This window comes from Schistocerca americana, chromosome 5, assembly GCF_021461395.2.
Source record: "Schistocerca americana isolate TAMUIC-IGC-003095 chromosome 5, iqSchAmer2.1, whole genome shotgun sequence".
In the NCBI taxonomy this organism is placed as follows: Eukaryota; Metazoa; Arthropoda; class Insecta; order Orthoptera; family Acrididae; genus Schistocerca; species Schistocerca americana.
Genome location: NC_060123.1, coordinates 286,138,702 through 286,156,650, shown reverse-complemented (window position 1 = coordinate 286,156,650; position 17,949 = coordinate 286,138,702). Strand labels below are relative to the sequence as shown.

General features: G+C 40.8%; 1 protein-coding gene across 1 annotated transcript in view; it reads right to left on the bottom strand.

Annotated features, from left to right (window-relative positions):
• Positions 1–634: 634 nt before the first annotated feature.
• Positions 635–17,949, bottom strand: part of LOC124616316 (uncharacterized protein KIAA1522-like) — a 485,968-nt gene continuing 468,653 nt past the window's right edge. Inside the window, exon 16 of the mRNA XM_047144621.1 lies at positions 635–3,027. Within this exon, the coding sequence (XP_047000577.1) occupies positions 2,991–3,027 (37 nt within the window). The 3' untranslated portion in view covers positions 635–2,990. The remainder of the gene's footprint in view (positions 3,028–17,949) is intronic.

The following is a 17,949-nucleotide window of genomic DNA, read 5'->3' as shown; positions in this document are numbered from 1 at the left end:
TGTGATTTGTTATGTCAATACCGAGCGAGGTGGCGCAGTGGTTAGCACACTGGACTCGCATTCGGGAGGACGACGGTTCAATCCCGTCTCCGGCCATCCCGATTTAGGTTTTCCGTGATTTCCCTAAATCGCTTCAGGCAAATGCCGGGATGGTTCCTTTGAAAGGGCACGGCCGATTTCCTTCCCCATCCTTCCCTCACCCGAGCTTGCGCTCCGTCTCTAATGACCTCGTTGTCGACGGGATGTTAAACACTAATATCCTCCTCCTGTTATGTCAATCTCTTAAAAATCCATATTTTGCTTCTAAGATAGTGTGTACCAACATTCCAGAAGTAAGAGAAACCACTCGTAGCAATTGTGCATGTTATAGAAGCCTAATGCAGTGACAATATTTTTTAATAAACAAACCAAATTATTTAAATAAACCAAGTTTTTCATGAATTTGAAGTATAAGAAATTTTTTGTGGTACATTTTATATTGTAAATGAAAACACAGAGAATTTTGCCATATGCAAAATAGGCAGAAGCAACAAAGCTATGAGGTAATTTTTGATGAAAGCAGTTTTGAGCTGTAACCAGTAATTTTATTTACAACAAACACTTTCACTTTAATGACACTGATAAATATATGTTGTACTTTTGAATCCACATATTCCTTTCTCTTTTATTTCAAAATTTTGTTTTTCCATGTCATTATTACACAAGACTTCAATTCACATATCTCATTAAATTACACAAAAATTAAATAATGTGACATACATATATGCAAACATGACACTGACAGCAACAGCAGTAATATCTTTGGAATGTAAACTATTATTTACACCAACATGGGTATTTTGTACAGTATAATAGTTTGAATATGAATATGGGAGAGAGATATATGCAACAGTATTATCATCACTGTTTTTTCAATGATCATAGATATGAAGGAAAAACATCCAGTATATAAACAAATACATACTAAAATGTGAAAATAATACTTAATTAAAACTCTACTGGGGATAATACCAGCTTAGAAATTTGTTAAAGGCTTACACAATTCCAACCGAATTGTCAGTTTCCTCGTGTTATGTCAAATAGCATATTTAAGAAATGAAAAATGCTTATCAAACTTTGGCACATGACACACAAGCACATTTTGTAATCAGACAGCAAATGTAGAATGCAAGAGGAGAAGTGGTCTCAGGGAAATTGTATACAACTTTGAAGATATCTGTAGCCAAAATTCTTAAATAATTTATGACAAACTCCATAACTACAGTGACAATTTGAATAATTTTCAATTTTAGTGGTATGGTAATAACACAAGCACAATGCACATTTCACATGTGTTAATGTTGAGAATGGATCAATTACTTAAAGACTGAATATAAAAATTTAACCTAGAACTTAATTTAGTATCAGCATGTACAGCTAGTTTGTAGCAGTTGGACATTATATAATTGCTAATGTAGTTTCTAACGTTATTTGGAAAGAATTATATTCTGTCTGATAAAAGCAGTTTCTTAGTAAAGACATACCTTGACAAGTGTATACCCAGATGTCAGCTAAGATGGGCAGACAATTCATGGTGGTATCACAGTGAATGATAAATGATTTTGAGATTTTATTGCAAATGGCTCTGGGTACACTTGCTACCAATCAGTATCCTTTAATTTTTCCATCGTTCTTCAAACTGATACTGAATTTCTTTTTTTCTTGATGGAGGGGTAAGGGGGGGGGGGGGGGGAGAGGCAAAGGCAACCACATGTCAATGGCCCTCATTGGGTCCACTCATGTACCATGATTTGTTTCATTTTCCTGAAAGTTCTCCTTCATGGTTGGTCTGTGAAATGCAGTGAACAAATGGTGCTATAAATGATGGAAGGGGTTCAGGAAGCCTCTCATCATACAGTTGAGGCAGTGAACACTTAATAGGCACACAAAAATGTTGAAACTGTTGCTAAGCTTTTGGACTGCTTCTTCAGAGTTAAATGATTAGCAAAAATATACACACAAATACATTCATAAGGTGACTTTTCTGACTGTCTATATTGTCCTCACACCACAGAGCTCTGAGGAAAGATCCTGTCCAAAAACTTAGCAGAATTTCTAGGATTTTTTTATGTATCTGCTGACCACCCAAAAAACCTCAACTATGCATTAAGTCATTACATTTATTCCTTCCATTATAGGTTTACATCCACCTTCTTAGCTGAGTGGTCTGTGTAGATGGCTGCTATGTGGAGGATCTGGATTTGATTCCCGCTACTGTCAAGGATTTTCCCTTGGTGGGAGGATTGGTATAGGTTACACTCAGCCTTGTGGAGCCAATTGAGGAGTTACCTGATTGAGAAGGGAGAAGCAGAAGCTCCAAGGTCTGAAAAGTTGGTGAAATGGCTGGGAGAGTGGTGTACTGACCACATGCCACTTCATACTGCATCTGCTTGATGCCACATGGCAGCAGATGGCACAGCAGCTGATTGACATTCCATGGGCCTTCGGGGCCTGGATGAAGAACTTGTTTCTATGTTTCCACCAATTTTGTATTACCTCTGCCATAACTGAGTATTTGACAAGCATATCTGCCTTTCATTGTAGCCTTTAATTCAAAATGGAAAATAATTCTTTCATCATCAAGCCATATCAACAGTTACAACTAGGAAATGTGCATAGTATGTGACAAGGCATAAACAGTTACAACTAATAGGGAGATATGAATATAAAGTGTCTTCCTTTCAACAAAAGGTAAAGAATCCCAAAAGTGAAATTTCAAATGATTTTGCATGTGTTGTAAATAACAGACTGTCTTCTTATTGAAGAATGAATAACCTGTACTTGAAATGTTCAAAAGTGATTACAGTTGCCAGATGAAGAATTTGATACCACTTCCCGGTATATTGTTGTTCTGATCTCTGTGACTAGTGGGACTTTTCTTCTTGCAAACACCATGCTGACTTGCAAGTAATGTGGAAGTTTCATTTCCTGCTGCAGCAGCAGTGTATTATTCACTCCAGGTTTTCACAAGATTTGGACTTGCTGGATCTAGAAACAGGACAAAATTAGCAATTTGGTGTAATTTGAAATACTTTAAATAACATGTACAATCATGACAAGAGAGAACATCCATAAAGTATCCCTCCTAGTACCACTGGGATCAATAAGACCCCATAAGCACATTTTCAAAATGATTATTTTAAAAATTTATGACTTTGTCTCTTGAAGTTGCTAGTATGCAATGACATATTGTTCAGTTTTACCTTTACAATGTAGTAAAATTTATTCAAGGGCTATGCACTGAGTACCACTGGGGTCAGCATGAACCCAATCTAAATTTTTGTTTTGTTTCTTGAATGTAACATTATGAAAGCAGAATGACAAATGTTACATTGAACAGATGTTATATGAAACACCTGCAATAATTAAACTAACATTTCCCACTTATTATTTGTACCCATTGTTGCTGTTTCTAGTCTCACCTGCTGTGTGCAAGAAATGCGTTGCGACTAGAAAACGTTTGAGTAGTGCTAAAATACAAGCAGTTTTAAAAGAAGAAGAGGAATGAAGATATATACCTCCTGATGACGATGAAGAGATTAATGCTATTATTTCTGGAGTTAATGAATCAACTGAAGATTCTGATGAAGATGATGTAGATTTGGAAACACTATTTCCTGAAGTTGCTGACATCTCAAATCAGAATGTTTTCAAGTAAATATATATAATCCACTATATGTTTGCAAAAACTTTAGTGATAGTACTAATAATAATAAAATGTAAGTACATATGTAAAATAGTAATCCCACTTTTTTCAGGTTGAGAAATGGAAATGAAACATGGGGACAAAATCCTGTTAGATTACATGGGAAGCAGCCAGCATGAAATATTTTGAAGATGGCTCCAGGTCCCATAAGGCATACTGTAAGGAACATAAATACCGTGCAGTCAGCATTTGAAATATTTATGAAACCCAGGATTTTCCAGATTATTTTGATGTGGACCAACAGAGAAAGTAACATTACTTTTGGTAACAAATGGACAGATCTCGATAAGGATTTGAATGCTTTTTTGGCCTGTTTATTCTTGCAGGAGCATGAAAAGGTCACAATGAGGGCATAGTGAATTTATTTTTACAGAAATATGACACTGTATTCGGTTTGATGACACTCAGCATCGGCGACAGAATCGTAGCCCTGATAAATTAGCTCCTACAAGGGATTTATTTGAACAGTGGGTAAGCACATTACATTATGCACATGAACCACATGAGAATATTACAGTTGATGAACAACTGGTAACTTTTAGAGGTAGGTGTCCATTTCACCATTACATCCCCTCAAAGCCTGGAAAGTATGGTATAAAGATATGGGCTGCATGTGGCAGCACTAATTACTGTGTCACACACCTGCAGGTGTACACTGGAAAGGGGGAAGGCCAGCCTATAGAAATAAAGCAGGGAAAAAGAGTAGTGTTAGGATTGACAGAACATTTATCCTGGGGTGGTAGAAATATCACAACAGATAATTTCTTTACAACTTGGAGTTGGCAAAGGAACTACAATGAAAACAAATGACTCTGCTAGGAACACTAAGAAAAAGTCATTGTGAACTACCTGCAGAATTTATTGAAGCAAGGGGAAGAAATGCAGCTTCATGTCACTTCAGATTCCAGGAATCAGCTACAATAGTCTCCTATTGCCAAAAAAAGGGTATGATAGTGACATTGCTGAATACCACGCATTTCAGAGAGGAAATAGGTGATGGCAAAGCAGCAAAACCTATTATAATCCTAGACAATAATGCAACTAAATCATGTGTAGACACAATGGACAAGTTAGTCAGGACCTACACCACAAAATGCATGACAAGAAGATGGCCCATGGTTATTTTTATAAAATTTTGGGTGTTAGTGCCCTAAATGCTTTCATAATTTGGCTGGACTTAAATCCTAACTGGAATAAAGAAATCACTACAAATGAAGAGAATTTCTTCTGGCACTGGGAACAAGTCTAGTACAGAAAAACAGAAGTTGGCACAGCAGAGCTTCTCTTCCTTATCCTCCTCCTTCAGCAGAAGTGCATACGGGGGAAAACATGGATGGTGCTCTCTATGTGAACCTTCAATGGATAAAAAACATTCAGAAACATGCAGAAGATGCTTTTCTTTTGTCTGTAAACGATATTAAGAGATTCTTTGTTTTAAATGTAAAGAGTTGCTTTGTTTTAGATGTAAGGATCTATAAGATCAAGGATTATGACAAGATCTATAAGTGCTTATATACATAGTTTACCTGTTTTCAATATTGCCAATATATCCCATGGTAATTGCTTGGAGTCATATTACCCCAGTAGTACTCAGGGTAACAAAAATTTTCTGTTAGTAGGAGGGATAAAGAGACAGGCACTAAATTGTAAATATCATAATATTATGAAAAATTATTGTTATATAAAGAGCATAGCATAAAAAGGGTACATCCAAATTTTCAAGACACATTACTCACAAATAAAAGATGACTTGGTAAACACTATATAGTGGAGATGCTGAGTCGTGATAGGCACAACAAAAAGATTCACACAATTATAGCTCTTGGCCATTAAGGCCTTTGTCAGCAATAGACACACATGCACACACACACTCACACAAATGCAACTTGCACCCATGTTTGGAGTCTCAGACAATTGAAACCACACTTTCCTTCTCTAATATTGTTACATTCCATCCTGGATTTACCATTGTAAAACTTGGCAAAGATATTCAGAGAATTAGAGGAGCTGACAGATTATGGGTAGAACGGATATTCAGGTTACTTCAGCACTTTTGTCAGATCAAGGCTTTGTAAGTGTAGAAACTGATGGAAGGTTGATTAAATAGAACTCATGGGGATCCCAGCTGGCTTGTATGTCAAATAATTATTGCTTGGGTTTTATAAGGATATCTTTCAAGCAGCCATCAGTTTTGCCAGGAGGCATATTGTTCAAAATTGAGCCAGAGTGACTGTGAAGAGCTATGGAGCACAGATAGAGAGCTAGGAAAGTGGTGACATTGGTGTACTATTTGAGATGAACAGAATAAAATGATTTTGGCATGTTGGCAGTGTAAAAAAGGTATATGCAAGAGGAGAGAGGACAAAGCACTTTCACCCAACTGCAAAAGGCATGGACAGCGCAGCAATTGCTGTTGTTAATGGTGACAAGGGATTAGTAATTCAACAGAAAGGAACCAATTAGGTAGACATAGTTTGCAGATGTGTTCTGGAGCATGAAGAGGTAACTGGATGTCATGCAGGGTTAAAGGCTCTCTCTCAATTGAGGGTTCATTTAAAGGATGGGTTTTTTATTATTAGGTTGATGGCACAAGATGTATGAGTGGTACAGGAATTTTTCTTCAGGAGAAAGGTTGAAACATAAGCCAACTGTTGAACAAGGTCTTACTGAATCACAAAATGAGACTGATGGGTCAGTAGGAGGAGGTGCCACTTGTGTGTGTGGGGGGGGGGGGGGGGGGGGGGGGGGGGGGGGGGAAGGAAGGGGTTTTTGCATATAAGGAAAAGTACAGATCTATAGATTTTCCAGAGATCAGGATATGAAGAAAGAAGAAGATTCTCTCACGTGTCTATAGTCATGATCAAGAGAATTCATTTTTTTTATGATGTATCTGTTTGATGCATTATACTGTAATTGGTGAGTTAACTCCTGTGTGTAGTATGTTATCTATGTACTGGAAAGGGGAGCAAGACAGGGGCAAAGTTACAAATGAGCTCATGGACGGTCAGGAAAAAATAATAATGAAAATGAGGGTGTACAGGACTTATAGAGGTAACAACAAGGTAGGGTAGCAATGCTCAGTTAACAGGCAAAAAAGAATTATTGTGCGGAAGCGAGCACTGGAAGTAGTTTTTACCTGTGAGACAACAGAAAGCAATCCTATACTTAGAGACTTCAGGTTGGTACATGTCTGGGCCAGTCCTGGCATAATGTCACACTGAATAGTTTCACAGTATGTGTCTGTATTTGTTAGTGGTGTATGAATGTAACTGGTCAGAAGTATACAAAAGGTGGTGGTATAGCTGTTGGAAGTTGTGGAGGAGGAGTAGGATAGAGATCATGGACAAGGTGTGAGTCAGTAAGGATGGATGGATTTTTTGGGGGTGGTGGCAGATAAATCTTCACAAAACTCTGCTGCAGAAATGATGCAGTGTGAGGGATATGATCAGAGTGATCATGGGGTGGTTTATATTCAGGTATTAATGGACTTACTGTAGGTGCTTATGTGGGAATAGTCCCAGATATTTTATAGATAGACACTGGAAAATGGTATCTGCAGAATGACTTTGTGTAGGAAACATTGAGTGGGAAAGTTACTGGCAGATGGTAACTTCCAGCTGACTGAAGGTTTCTGCAGTAATGTAGGAGGTTAGGAGATGTTAAAATGAAAATGGGGATCCAAGTTCCAGGATAAATGGATACAAATTCAACCTTCAGCACATGAGAACTTAGTGGAAAGCCTCTGACAAACATCAAACACTGTAGTACCATAAGAAACAAAACATGATTTTAATTTTCTCTATTTCCTGATCTAATCAAGTGACAGGCAGGAATCACTATCACAGATTTAGTTGTTGGTTGTTGTTCAAAAGTGCTGTAAATGTCTTTTGCACTTTTCTTTGCTGACAGAGTTGTTCAAGTAAAGTACGCCATATTCTCTGAATGAAAGGGTTTGTATGGTTGAATCTCACAAACATACTGGTCCATTCAAAAAAACCACTGCAAATTTTCATTTCTTATCTGTAGTATTCTTGCAAATAATAATGTTCAGAAGTTGACAACAAAATGGTGGCACCATGGCATTATCTCTAATTGTAAGCATAAATGTAAGTCTTGAGTTTGATTTATGGAAGTAGGCGCAAGCATTTTGTAGATAATTACTGCCTACCCAAAAAAGTGAGTCAGGCAGCTTTCACAACAGACAGCTGTTAAATATATATCTTGTCATCTGTACTTTCATCCATACACCTGAAATCTTATGGCATTCAGTGCATTCATGCATGCTTGCCAGCTGACAAGGGAAAGAAGGTTAAGAATTGTGAGTGGTTACTTAAAAGAGTTGTGGATGACGAACTGGACCTGACACGGTATTTTAAGAGTGAAAAACTTGACTCCACCTTTCTGATTACTCCAGACAGACAGACAGACAGACTAATCTCTACTGGTCCACTGAAAACCTTCACATTGTTCATCAGATACCTCTACATGATAAATAACATGAAGTTTGTTGTGCTGTTTCTGGTAGTCAAGTTATCAGCCTGACGTTCTTTGAGACCACTGCTGATATAGAAGTTTATCTGCAGATTTTCATGAACTGCCATTATCAGTAAAAAGAAAATGAAGGGCACAAACCTTTTTTTTCCCAGCAAGATGGAACAATGTGCCACATGTCTCATAAATTGCCATCTTCTATTCATTGAAACTTCACAGAGAAATATACAAAAGTTGTGGTTGCCTCATCTGCTTGTTTTTTTATTTACGGGGTAATTTAAAAGGAAAAGTATATGATTGTGTCACTGAGATGGTAGCCCAAGTGAAGGAATTGTTCAGCCAGACTACTGAAACAGTCGATGTAACAGTTGTGCTTAAAGTTAGTTTGAATGCAATTTCATGAACACAAAACTACATAGAGGCACAGAGCAATCATTTTTGTTACATGCTATAATATTTGAGTTATTGTATTTTTAAAATTGTTTTGTGATCTGAGGTAAACCAATGTTTTTCTATGTCTGAATGTTTGTTTTATTGATGCAGGGACATTTTTATTTAGGCAAGGTATGATATAGTAATGTGGGCACTCCATAAGTGACAGCAGCTGCTGCAGAGAGGGAACTTTCTGACAAATGACAATGGCCTGGTATGGAATGACTGAGGGACTATGATTCGATGTGCTTTATACCTGCTGTGTATTTCAACGTGTGTTTGTCCTGTGTTGATTATGGAACAATCTGCATATTATAACCTACTGCATTATTTATATAAGTTATCTCTATCCCATCTTGGGGTAAAATTCACATTTGTGACCTATGATGACTGTGAACAGCTCATTTGAATGCTCCTACATTCCCAGTTTGGATACTGTGAGTTGACAATCAAGCTATCTTGCATCTGTAGAGTACTGAATTTCTTACAAGACAATGACTTTTGGACAAATGTGCTTAGTGCTTCACAGTGGAACACTCGGCAACTGTTTCTGTTCAAGCAGGAAAATGATCACTCTCAATAAAGTGTCACCAGTGCTGACAATGAACCTCTATCAACCCATTCGTACAGCAACATGTGGTCTAACTGGTTGGACAGTTTTCAGATGTTGCTACTGAACATACATCCACATTGTGTACAAGTACTGTGAACATGTCTGTTGTGCCTCTCCAGATGTCACCTTGGTTATCAGCACAACCATGCACCAACGAATCTACCACCTGTTTTGGTTGACAACTTAATCTGCCTCATTTCCATTCAAACCAACGTGCATTAGTTCAGTGATGTTGCAATATGGCTCCATTATCGACACACAGTATCCAAACTGGGAACGTAGGAGCTTTCAGATGAGCTGAGTACACAGTAATCATGGGTCAGCAATTGCGGTCACTGAGTGCATTCTGGCCACACAAAGCCTCATGGAGGACAGTACACAATTCGTCACTTTGCTCAGGCACCTCGGTGGACATGTTGACGTAATCAATGATATTATTATGCCTCCCCTTCTCTCTCCCCCAGATAGAAATAAATACAATGCTACAAAGTCTGCACTGCTCCAACTTCTTCCACAGATGTTTGGGGCAGCCATTAAAACAAATCATCTAAGATGAATGCCTGGGGAACAGGATGCCTTCACAACTTTGGCGCTGATTATGTACACTGGTGGATATTAACCTCATGTCTGATCATACACAATGGACTCTGCGGATCGTCAAGCTCCTGCCTCAGGTACAACTGGCTATGAGTTCACACGACTGTGAATCACTGGAAACCAAATTCATACTGGCAGACAGGATTTTTACTTTTTTACAACAACGAGAATGCATAAACGTCACAGATATCTATGCCCCTCACTTTGAATCGCAGGTACAATGCTGTGCCAACTGCCTAGGCACAGTTGAACCAGACTAATCATGCCCAAAAATGGCTCTGAGCACTATGGGACTCAACTGCTGAGGTCATTAGTCCCCTAGAACTTAGAACTAGTTAAACCTAACTAACCTAAGGACATCACAAACATCCATGCCCGAGGCAGAATTCGAACCTGCGACCGTAGCGGTCTTGCGGTTCCAGACTGCAGCGCCTTTAACCGCATGGCCACTTCGGCCAGCTCATGCCCAAAAGAAGCCAAGTGTGACGTCATCTCTACCATAGGGGATGGTGACCTTCGCCTACCACAACAAAAATTCGCGAGCAAACATGCCATGTGCGTTCACATTACTGTATGGGGACAGCTCTGCTAGTTACACGCACTGTTTGGCGATGTGGTGCACAATTTTCAGCCATCATGTGACTGCCGAAAAGAGAAGCACGATCCAGAGTAAGTACAACGGGCAATTCAAGTTACCTCACATTGCAACATACCAATACGTCACCCCTTCAGCAAAGTGGCAGACAGTACACGTTTGGCTGCGTACATAGACGATATTTTCTCATTGACTTGGGTTTGGACATGAGTACCCCACCCCCTGGACATTCTCCAGCGATGAGCGATTACCTGCCATCCAGCTCCACATGGCAAATGGCTTCTCTATTACCATATACAAATACGCATCTCGTGCCTTTGGTCTCGTTGCAGATGTCGCTGAACTAGTGCTCGGAGCTGACTTGTCAGACACTTCCATGTATCACCAGATTTAGCATGCATCACACTAGAACATCAAGACAACAACCACTTCATTGCTGGTGTCGTCAGTTGCAGGTCCCCACTGCCACTGCAGACTTCTACTACTGCTCTCTCAAAAGGCATGCAGTATCATGACATGACTGATGAACGTCAAAGATACTTGCACAACTGCTTCACATCACTGGCCCAACTGCAACAAAGTTACTTCGACACAAGGTAACAATTATTGTGCCTGTGGGATGGAAATGAAACCATATGAAAAACCAATTGCGCAGTTTTGGTTGAATTTGCTACCTCATGAGTCCATCTGGTCTCTACTCTGACACAATAATCTCATCCGTCTGCTCCCATGGACTCCAACGTGGCATCTCAGCCAGAACTCTGCACAAATGGGACACCTACCACTGCAGTATGCGTGACAACAGTACCTGTACATACAACCCAGGTTAGTAATGTGCATCCTTTTCATGATCTTTCTGTTTCGACTCAGTGTATTACCACGCCCACCACACAGCTGTGAGTTTAGTTCATGTGAATCGCTATTTGCAGTGGGGGGGTTCACAATATTATCACCATCCTGGGCTATCCTGTCTGCCACGGACTATGGTGGTTACTGCCAGGCGATCTCTATGCAGCCATAATGGCTACTACAAACCAGAATTTTGTAACTTTCAGATAGTTCATCTCTATCAAATTTGTGCCCAAGAAAGATGGTACAATTAGGGTACGTCATTAATGATGACAACGTCACCTTCACCAGCCTGAAATAGTCTTCCTCTGCAATCTGGTTAATGCCGCTGGAATCTGTCCTACCCCATAACAGTTACTGACAGCTACCTGACCCCTGACATTGTGGACTTCACCCACTACCTTGCGTGAGCATCGGTTCTCAGTGACTTAGATTGCAAAGAGGCATGCCTGCAGATACCAGTGAGTGAGGGGGACATGCCAAAGATGGTCATCATCAGTTTACATGAATTTCTGCACATGCATTACGGTCTCGAAATCGCGGCTCAGAACTGGCAGCAATCTACTGATAGTGCACTGTTTAAGTTCCTTTTCTGCTCTGTGTATTTGGACGACATTCTAATTGCCGGCCGCGGCGGCCGGGCGGTTCCAGGCGCACCAGTCCGGAACCGCGCGACGGCTACGGTCGCAGGTTCGAATCCTGCCTCGGGCATGGATGTGTGTGATGTCCTTAGGTTAGTTAGGTTTAAGTAGTTCTAAGTTCTAGGGGACTGATGACCTTAGCTGTTAAGTCCCATAGTGCTCAGAGCCATTTGAACCATTTTTTTTTGGACATTCTAATTGTCCCCCCTTCATGAGAAGAGCACGAATTACATTTTAAACAAGTTCTCGATGCGCTTTCTGATAACAGTTCGTCATTAACGACATCTTCATCAGCAAGAAGTAGTCTTTTGCGGCCACCTAGTTAATGCCATTGCAATCCATCCTAAGCCACAACCAACCGAGTTTGTCAAACAACTAAGTCGACTGCAAGATTTCCCTGAAATACGTCGTTGACTCTGCATGATTAACTGCTATCGTTGACACCTTCTTAATGCTGCCACCATTCAGGCACCGCTCGCAGACGTTCTAACTGGCAAAAGCACGAACAGGAGATGCAAGATTGAGTAGACTCCACGTTGACGTAGTAAAAGAGTGTCTTGCACAAGCCATTACTTAAGTGCAATCACTACCTAATGCCCAACTAACGATTATGTTGGACACGAGTGACTTTGCCATCAGGGCAGTACTGCAGCAAGATGTGATGGGCAAACAACAGCTACCGCCCATTTTCTCATAAAGTGACGGATTCTCTGTGCAAGTGGCCTGCCCACAATCGTGAATCTTGGCGGTGTGAGAGGCAGTCCACCAGTTTAAAAATGATGTAGAGAGCAGATTTTCATCATTTATACAGAGCACTGAGCTTTGGTGGGTTTGATGTGCAGCCTTTGAAAGCTTTCGACCCTCCACGGTTCCGTCACCTAAACTATATAGCACGATTCACAGCTGATGTTAGACGTCTCCACGGAGCAGACAGTGTCATCGCAGACTGTCTGTTAAGGATAAACACTCTCTCCACACATGTCAACTATAATAACTTAGCAGAAGCACAGTTTCAAGACCGACAAATTATGGACTTCCTTCAAGATTCTACAATCAATTTAAGTATGTAACGTCGCCCCTTCCCTGGATCAACCAAGCAAGTGATGCGTGAAGTTCCACAAAATCGAATATGACCTCATGATCAAATAAGTGTGGAAGATCATATTTAACTAACTCCACAAAATGTCCATTGGCATGACTCATCGTGGACTGTTTTGTTTGGTCTAACGTCAAAAATGATTGCTGAGAGTGGACATATGTGAGCACAGTTTGCCAGCACAGCAAAGTGGGTTGTCATGCGCAGCCGCCATTCAGTCGTTTTGGGATTCCAAAAGGTCGATTTGAACATGCCCACCTCGACCAGGTAGGTCCTCTCCCTGAATCTGAAGGGTGTTGTTATATTCTCTTTGTCATTGAAAATTTGACATACTGGGTGGAAGCCATTCCCCTCAAGGACATTATGGCAGAAACGACAACGAGAATATTTCTTAATATATGAATATCATGTTTTGTGTGCCCGATCTCTATAACCACTGACCAAGGATGAGACAGTTTGAGTTGCTCCTATTTAGCAAACTGTGTGATCTCTGCAGTGTACAATGTTCCCACACAGTGAACTACCATCCACAAAGGAATGATAGCACTGTATACTTAAAGCTATTCTTATGTCTGAAGGAAGTCACTGGACAGAAGCATTACGTATTGTGCTATTACATATACACACCACTCAAAAAAATGATCTCCATATCTACCTCGTAGAAGTTCTCTACAGTGAATTGCTCGATCTGCCTGCAGACTTTAAGCTACAAGTATTATCGATAGATACTTCAGAACTCCCCACCCTCATCACACGAGTCAGACATCACATTACATGGTTCAGGAGTGGCGTGAGGAATGTAAAGACGAGAATTAATTTATGACTTGACATTTATCTCATAAATACGAACTTCTGAGCAATTTGGACAAAGTCGCAATCATTTCACAACTTTTGTCTGAGGGCTTCGTCATCATCGTCCTGGCCCCAGGATATCACAATGGCCTGTAACCAATACCGCAGATCCTGGCCTCACTACCTCCGCTGCTTTCTTATATTCACACTCTAGCCCCGCACTGTCGACATCAGTCATCGTTCATTCTCGTTATGGCCGACATCCACCTCACCTCAACGAATACCTTTTATATGCCATGGAGTGGGATCGACATCATTGCGATCGTCCCCCACCTTTCCCCATCTCGGGGTGAAATCCACAGTAACACATGGAGTTCCTAGACTTTACCAAAGTTATGTGGCTGCCATCATTAGGGAGAACACTAGTGAGGCCAATAGATGTTTGGAGAGACAGCAAGAGTGACGGTAGCATGCTATGCAAGAGGTGAAGCTCATACAGGGACTTCCAGTAACAAAGCCTTAGTTCACTGCTAGACCCTTGGAGCACTGCAAGTGTATCAATGCCTCATCTCAGTCTCTTATAGGGTGGGTTAAAATCTTCCATATTTGTTTTGGTATCATTCAAAACAGAAGTGGAGTCATAGCATTGTGTTCCTTGTTACGATTTCGTGTGTGTGTTTCAGTGTGAATATATTACTCGTATTTTGCTTGAATTCTTCTCAAATCCGTAATACTGTGTGCAGTAAATGATTCCATGCCTGTTTTTGTTTTCCATACATAATCCAGTCCCGTTAATGTGACTACTGCCTATGCCAACGTGCAATAACAACTCACAGATGCCAGCATTAGCGGCAGAGGGTATATGAAGTGTGTTGTAGAGGCGCGGGAAAAAGTGCAATCGTCGCAGTGCAGAAACAGAGTCCAAAACGGCATGGTAATTGGCATCCGGGCAAAGTGTGGAAGTATTTTCAAAACGGGTAAGTTTATGAAGAGTTTGCATGCCACCATGGTTAAAGTGTACCGTTCACGGTGAAATGTCGCTATCCAAAACTGGTGCCAAGGTAAATGTATGACATCACGGGCCATAAATGACAGGGGTGAATGATGGCTGTAGAGAAATGTATGGGCGACAGACGTGCAGCTGTTGAGCAACTGATCACCCAGATAAACCAAGGGGCTATCAACAATATCTCCTCAACGACCATTCAGCGAATGTTGCTGTGTATGGGCCTCTGGAGCAGTCACCTGGTTAATGCAACCATGCTGATTGCTGTTCAATGGTGACGAAATCTGTAATTTGCAAGCCAATACTGCAACTGAAAATCCACTGAGTGGTGACAGGTGGTCTTTGTAGATGCATCACGTTTTATGCTCCATCGGACAGATGGCTGTTGGCATGTATGGTGTGAAACATCTGAAAGCAGATACGCCGCAACAACCCTTGGGAGGGTCCAGGCTGGGAGCGGGAGCGTTATGGTCTGTGGAATGTTTTCGTGGCATTCCCTGGATAATCTCGTCATTCTGGATGGCACAATCTGTCAACGCAAATATTCACATTTCCTTGTGGATCATGTCTGCTCCTACACGCTGTTTGTTTTGCTTTAGTTCAATGGCATCTACTATTTGTTACACAGCTCACAGTGTATGTGCATGGTTTGAAGAGTACCAGGGTGAGTTTACCGTATTCCCTTGGTCACCAAACTCGCTGGTCTTAAAACCAATCGAGAATTTGTGGGTCCACCTCGACTGGACCTGTATGACTCATGGATTCGTAATCGAGAAAGCTGTTGCAGCTGGCCACAGAACTGGAGGCAGCATGGCTCCACATCTCTGTCGGTACCCCCCAGAACCTCACTGAAACTCTTCCTGCACGTCTCGTAGTGGTCTTTACTGCAAAAGTGGTTACTCAGACTTTTCACAAGTGGTGACATCAGTGTGACTGGACAGTGTGAAACAATTTGGTTTTGTGACATGGTGCTCTGAGGTCATTTGTTCCTGCTTACAAATCTGAGTGTGAACTTCTTGATTTAAATGCATGCTCATAATTCTACCTTATTTTTGTTCCCGTCTGTTTTTCTTACTTTCCCATTTTTAGTTGAAAATTCCATGTTAGCATCATTTGACAGAACGATATTCATCTTTATAACTCTTGCTACGGAATGAGTATGTATTTCTGCTTTGAATGGTATTGCCTCTTGCCGCTGAGTATGTGTGGGGTTGTTTGGGGGATGAGACCAAACAGCGAGGTCATCGGTCTCATCGGATTAGGGAAGGATGGGGTAGGAAGCTGGCCGTGCCCTTTCAAAGGAACCATCCCAGCATTTGCCTGGAGCGATTTAGGGAAATCACGGAAAACCTAAATCAGGATGGCCGGACGCGGGATTGAACCGTCGTCCTCCCGAATGCGAGTCCAGTGTGCTACCACTGCGCTACCTCGCTCGGTCCCGCTGAGTATGCTTTGTAGTATTAGTGACAGAGTATGTAGTTATTGTGCCAGGTGTTATTATGCAGCAAAAATAGTCTACATCATAGTGCATATTATTGTACATGGGATTGTGTGGTATAGCGTGAAAGAACGAGTACAGGGTGTATCAAAAAGAATCATTCGATTTAATGAAAATAATAACTATTATGTTATTTGAGATATGTGCGAGAATAACGTACTGTTAGAAAGAGCAAACTCTCAAGTTTTACATGGTTCCCGCTAGGTAGCAGCACCTGGAAGTGCGGGAATTTTTAAATCAAGGGATTACTGAACGATGGATCGGTCGCACTGGAAAAAAATGATTTAGCCTTCTATTACTGGCCTCCAAAGTCACCAGATCTGACTGTATGTGATTATTTCTTGTGGGGGGGTTTATAGAAGACTCTTTTTATGTGCCTCAGTTACCAGCAACAATGATTGAGATGAGGCATCGCGTAACAGCAGCTGTGAAAGCTGTAACTCAAGACAAGCTCGCTGCAGTGAAGGAACAATTTGAATACCGCATTGACATATACCGTGCATCTCAAGGGGGCGTGTTGAATACCTATGAAAAGCTATGAAATAAAACTTATTGAGTTTCTCGTTAATCAACAAACAAAATTCATTGTATACGTTTATTAGTTTCAGAAATACAGACGTGCCAAATCGGATGATTCTTTTTGATACATCCTGTATTTCCGCCGTACTTAATGCTACTGCCTTTAGTAAACAATAGTTATACAGAATTTACTAGAAGATCCAGTGATGAAAGTATGATAATGTGCATTATTTGCTTTCAAATTTCCATTGGAATGGGAGGATTACTGTAGTACTCTGACTTCTGCTAAAACGTATTGTTTGCAGTACCACTCTAACGTATGAACACATTCGCGTTACTACTGTTGCAGTTTTAGCTTTCTCAAGGAAGAATGAATGCCTTAGTCATTAATACTACAAACTATACTCAGTGGCAAGAAGCAACACCGTTCAAAGAAGAAATACATACTCATTTCGTGACAAGATCTAAGAAGTCTGAACGACAATTCTGTCGAAAGCAGCTAGTATGGAGATCTCCATTAAATGCGGGAAATTATGAAAAATAAATGTAAACTAAAAATAAAGTAGAATACTAACAATATACTAAATGTAAATGTCGTGTGACTAGGGCCTCCCGTCGGGTAGACCGTTCGCCGGGTGCAAGTCTTTCGATCTGACGCGACTTCGGTGACTTGCGCGTCGATGGGGATGAAATGATGAAGATTAGGACAACACAACACTAGTCCCTGGGTGGGAGAAGTCTCCGACCCAGCCGGGAATCGAATCCGAGCCCTTAGGATTGACATTCTGTCGCGCTAACCACTCAGCTACCGGGGGCAGACAACAATATTCTTACAAAGTATTTAAATCGAGCAGTTCACGCACAGATTAGTAAGCAGAAACAAGTGTATATGAGCCCACAGAACACTATGTGCCGCTACTATCTTCTGTTTCATATGAAAGAAAAACAAATACGGAATCATTTACTCCACGCTCAGTGTTGTAGATGCATGCGAAAATAAAGCAGGTTACGACCAGCATATCCAGGATGCACACAAGAAGCCATAATCAGGAAGAAAATGCCGTGAAACCAGCTT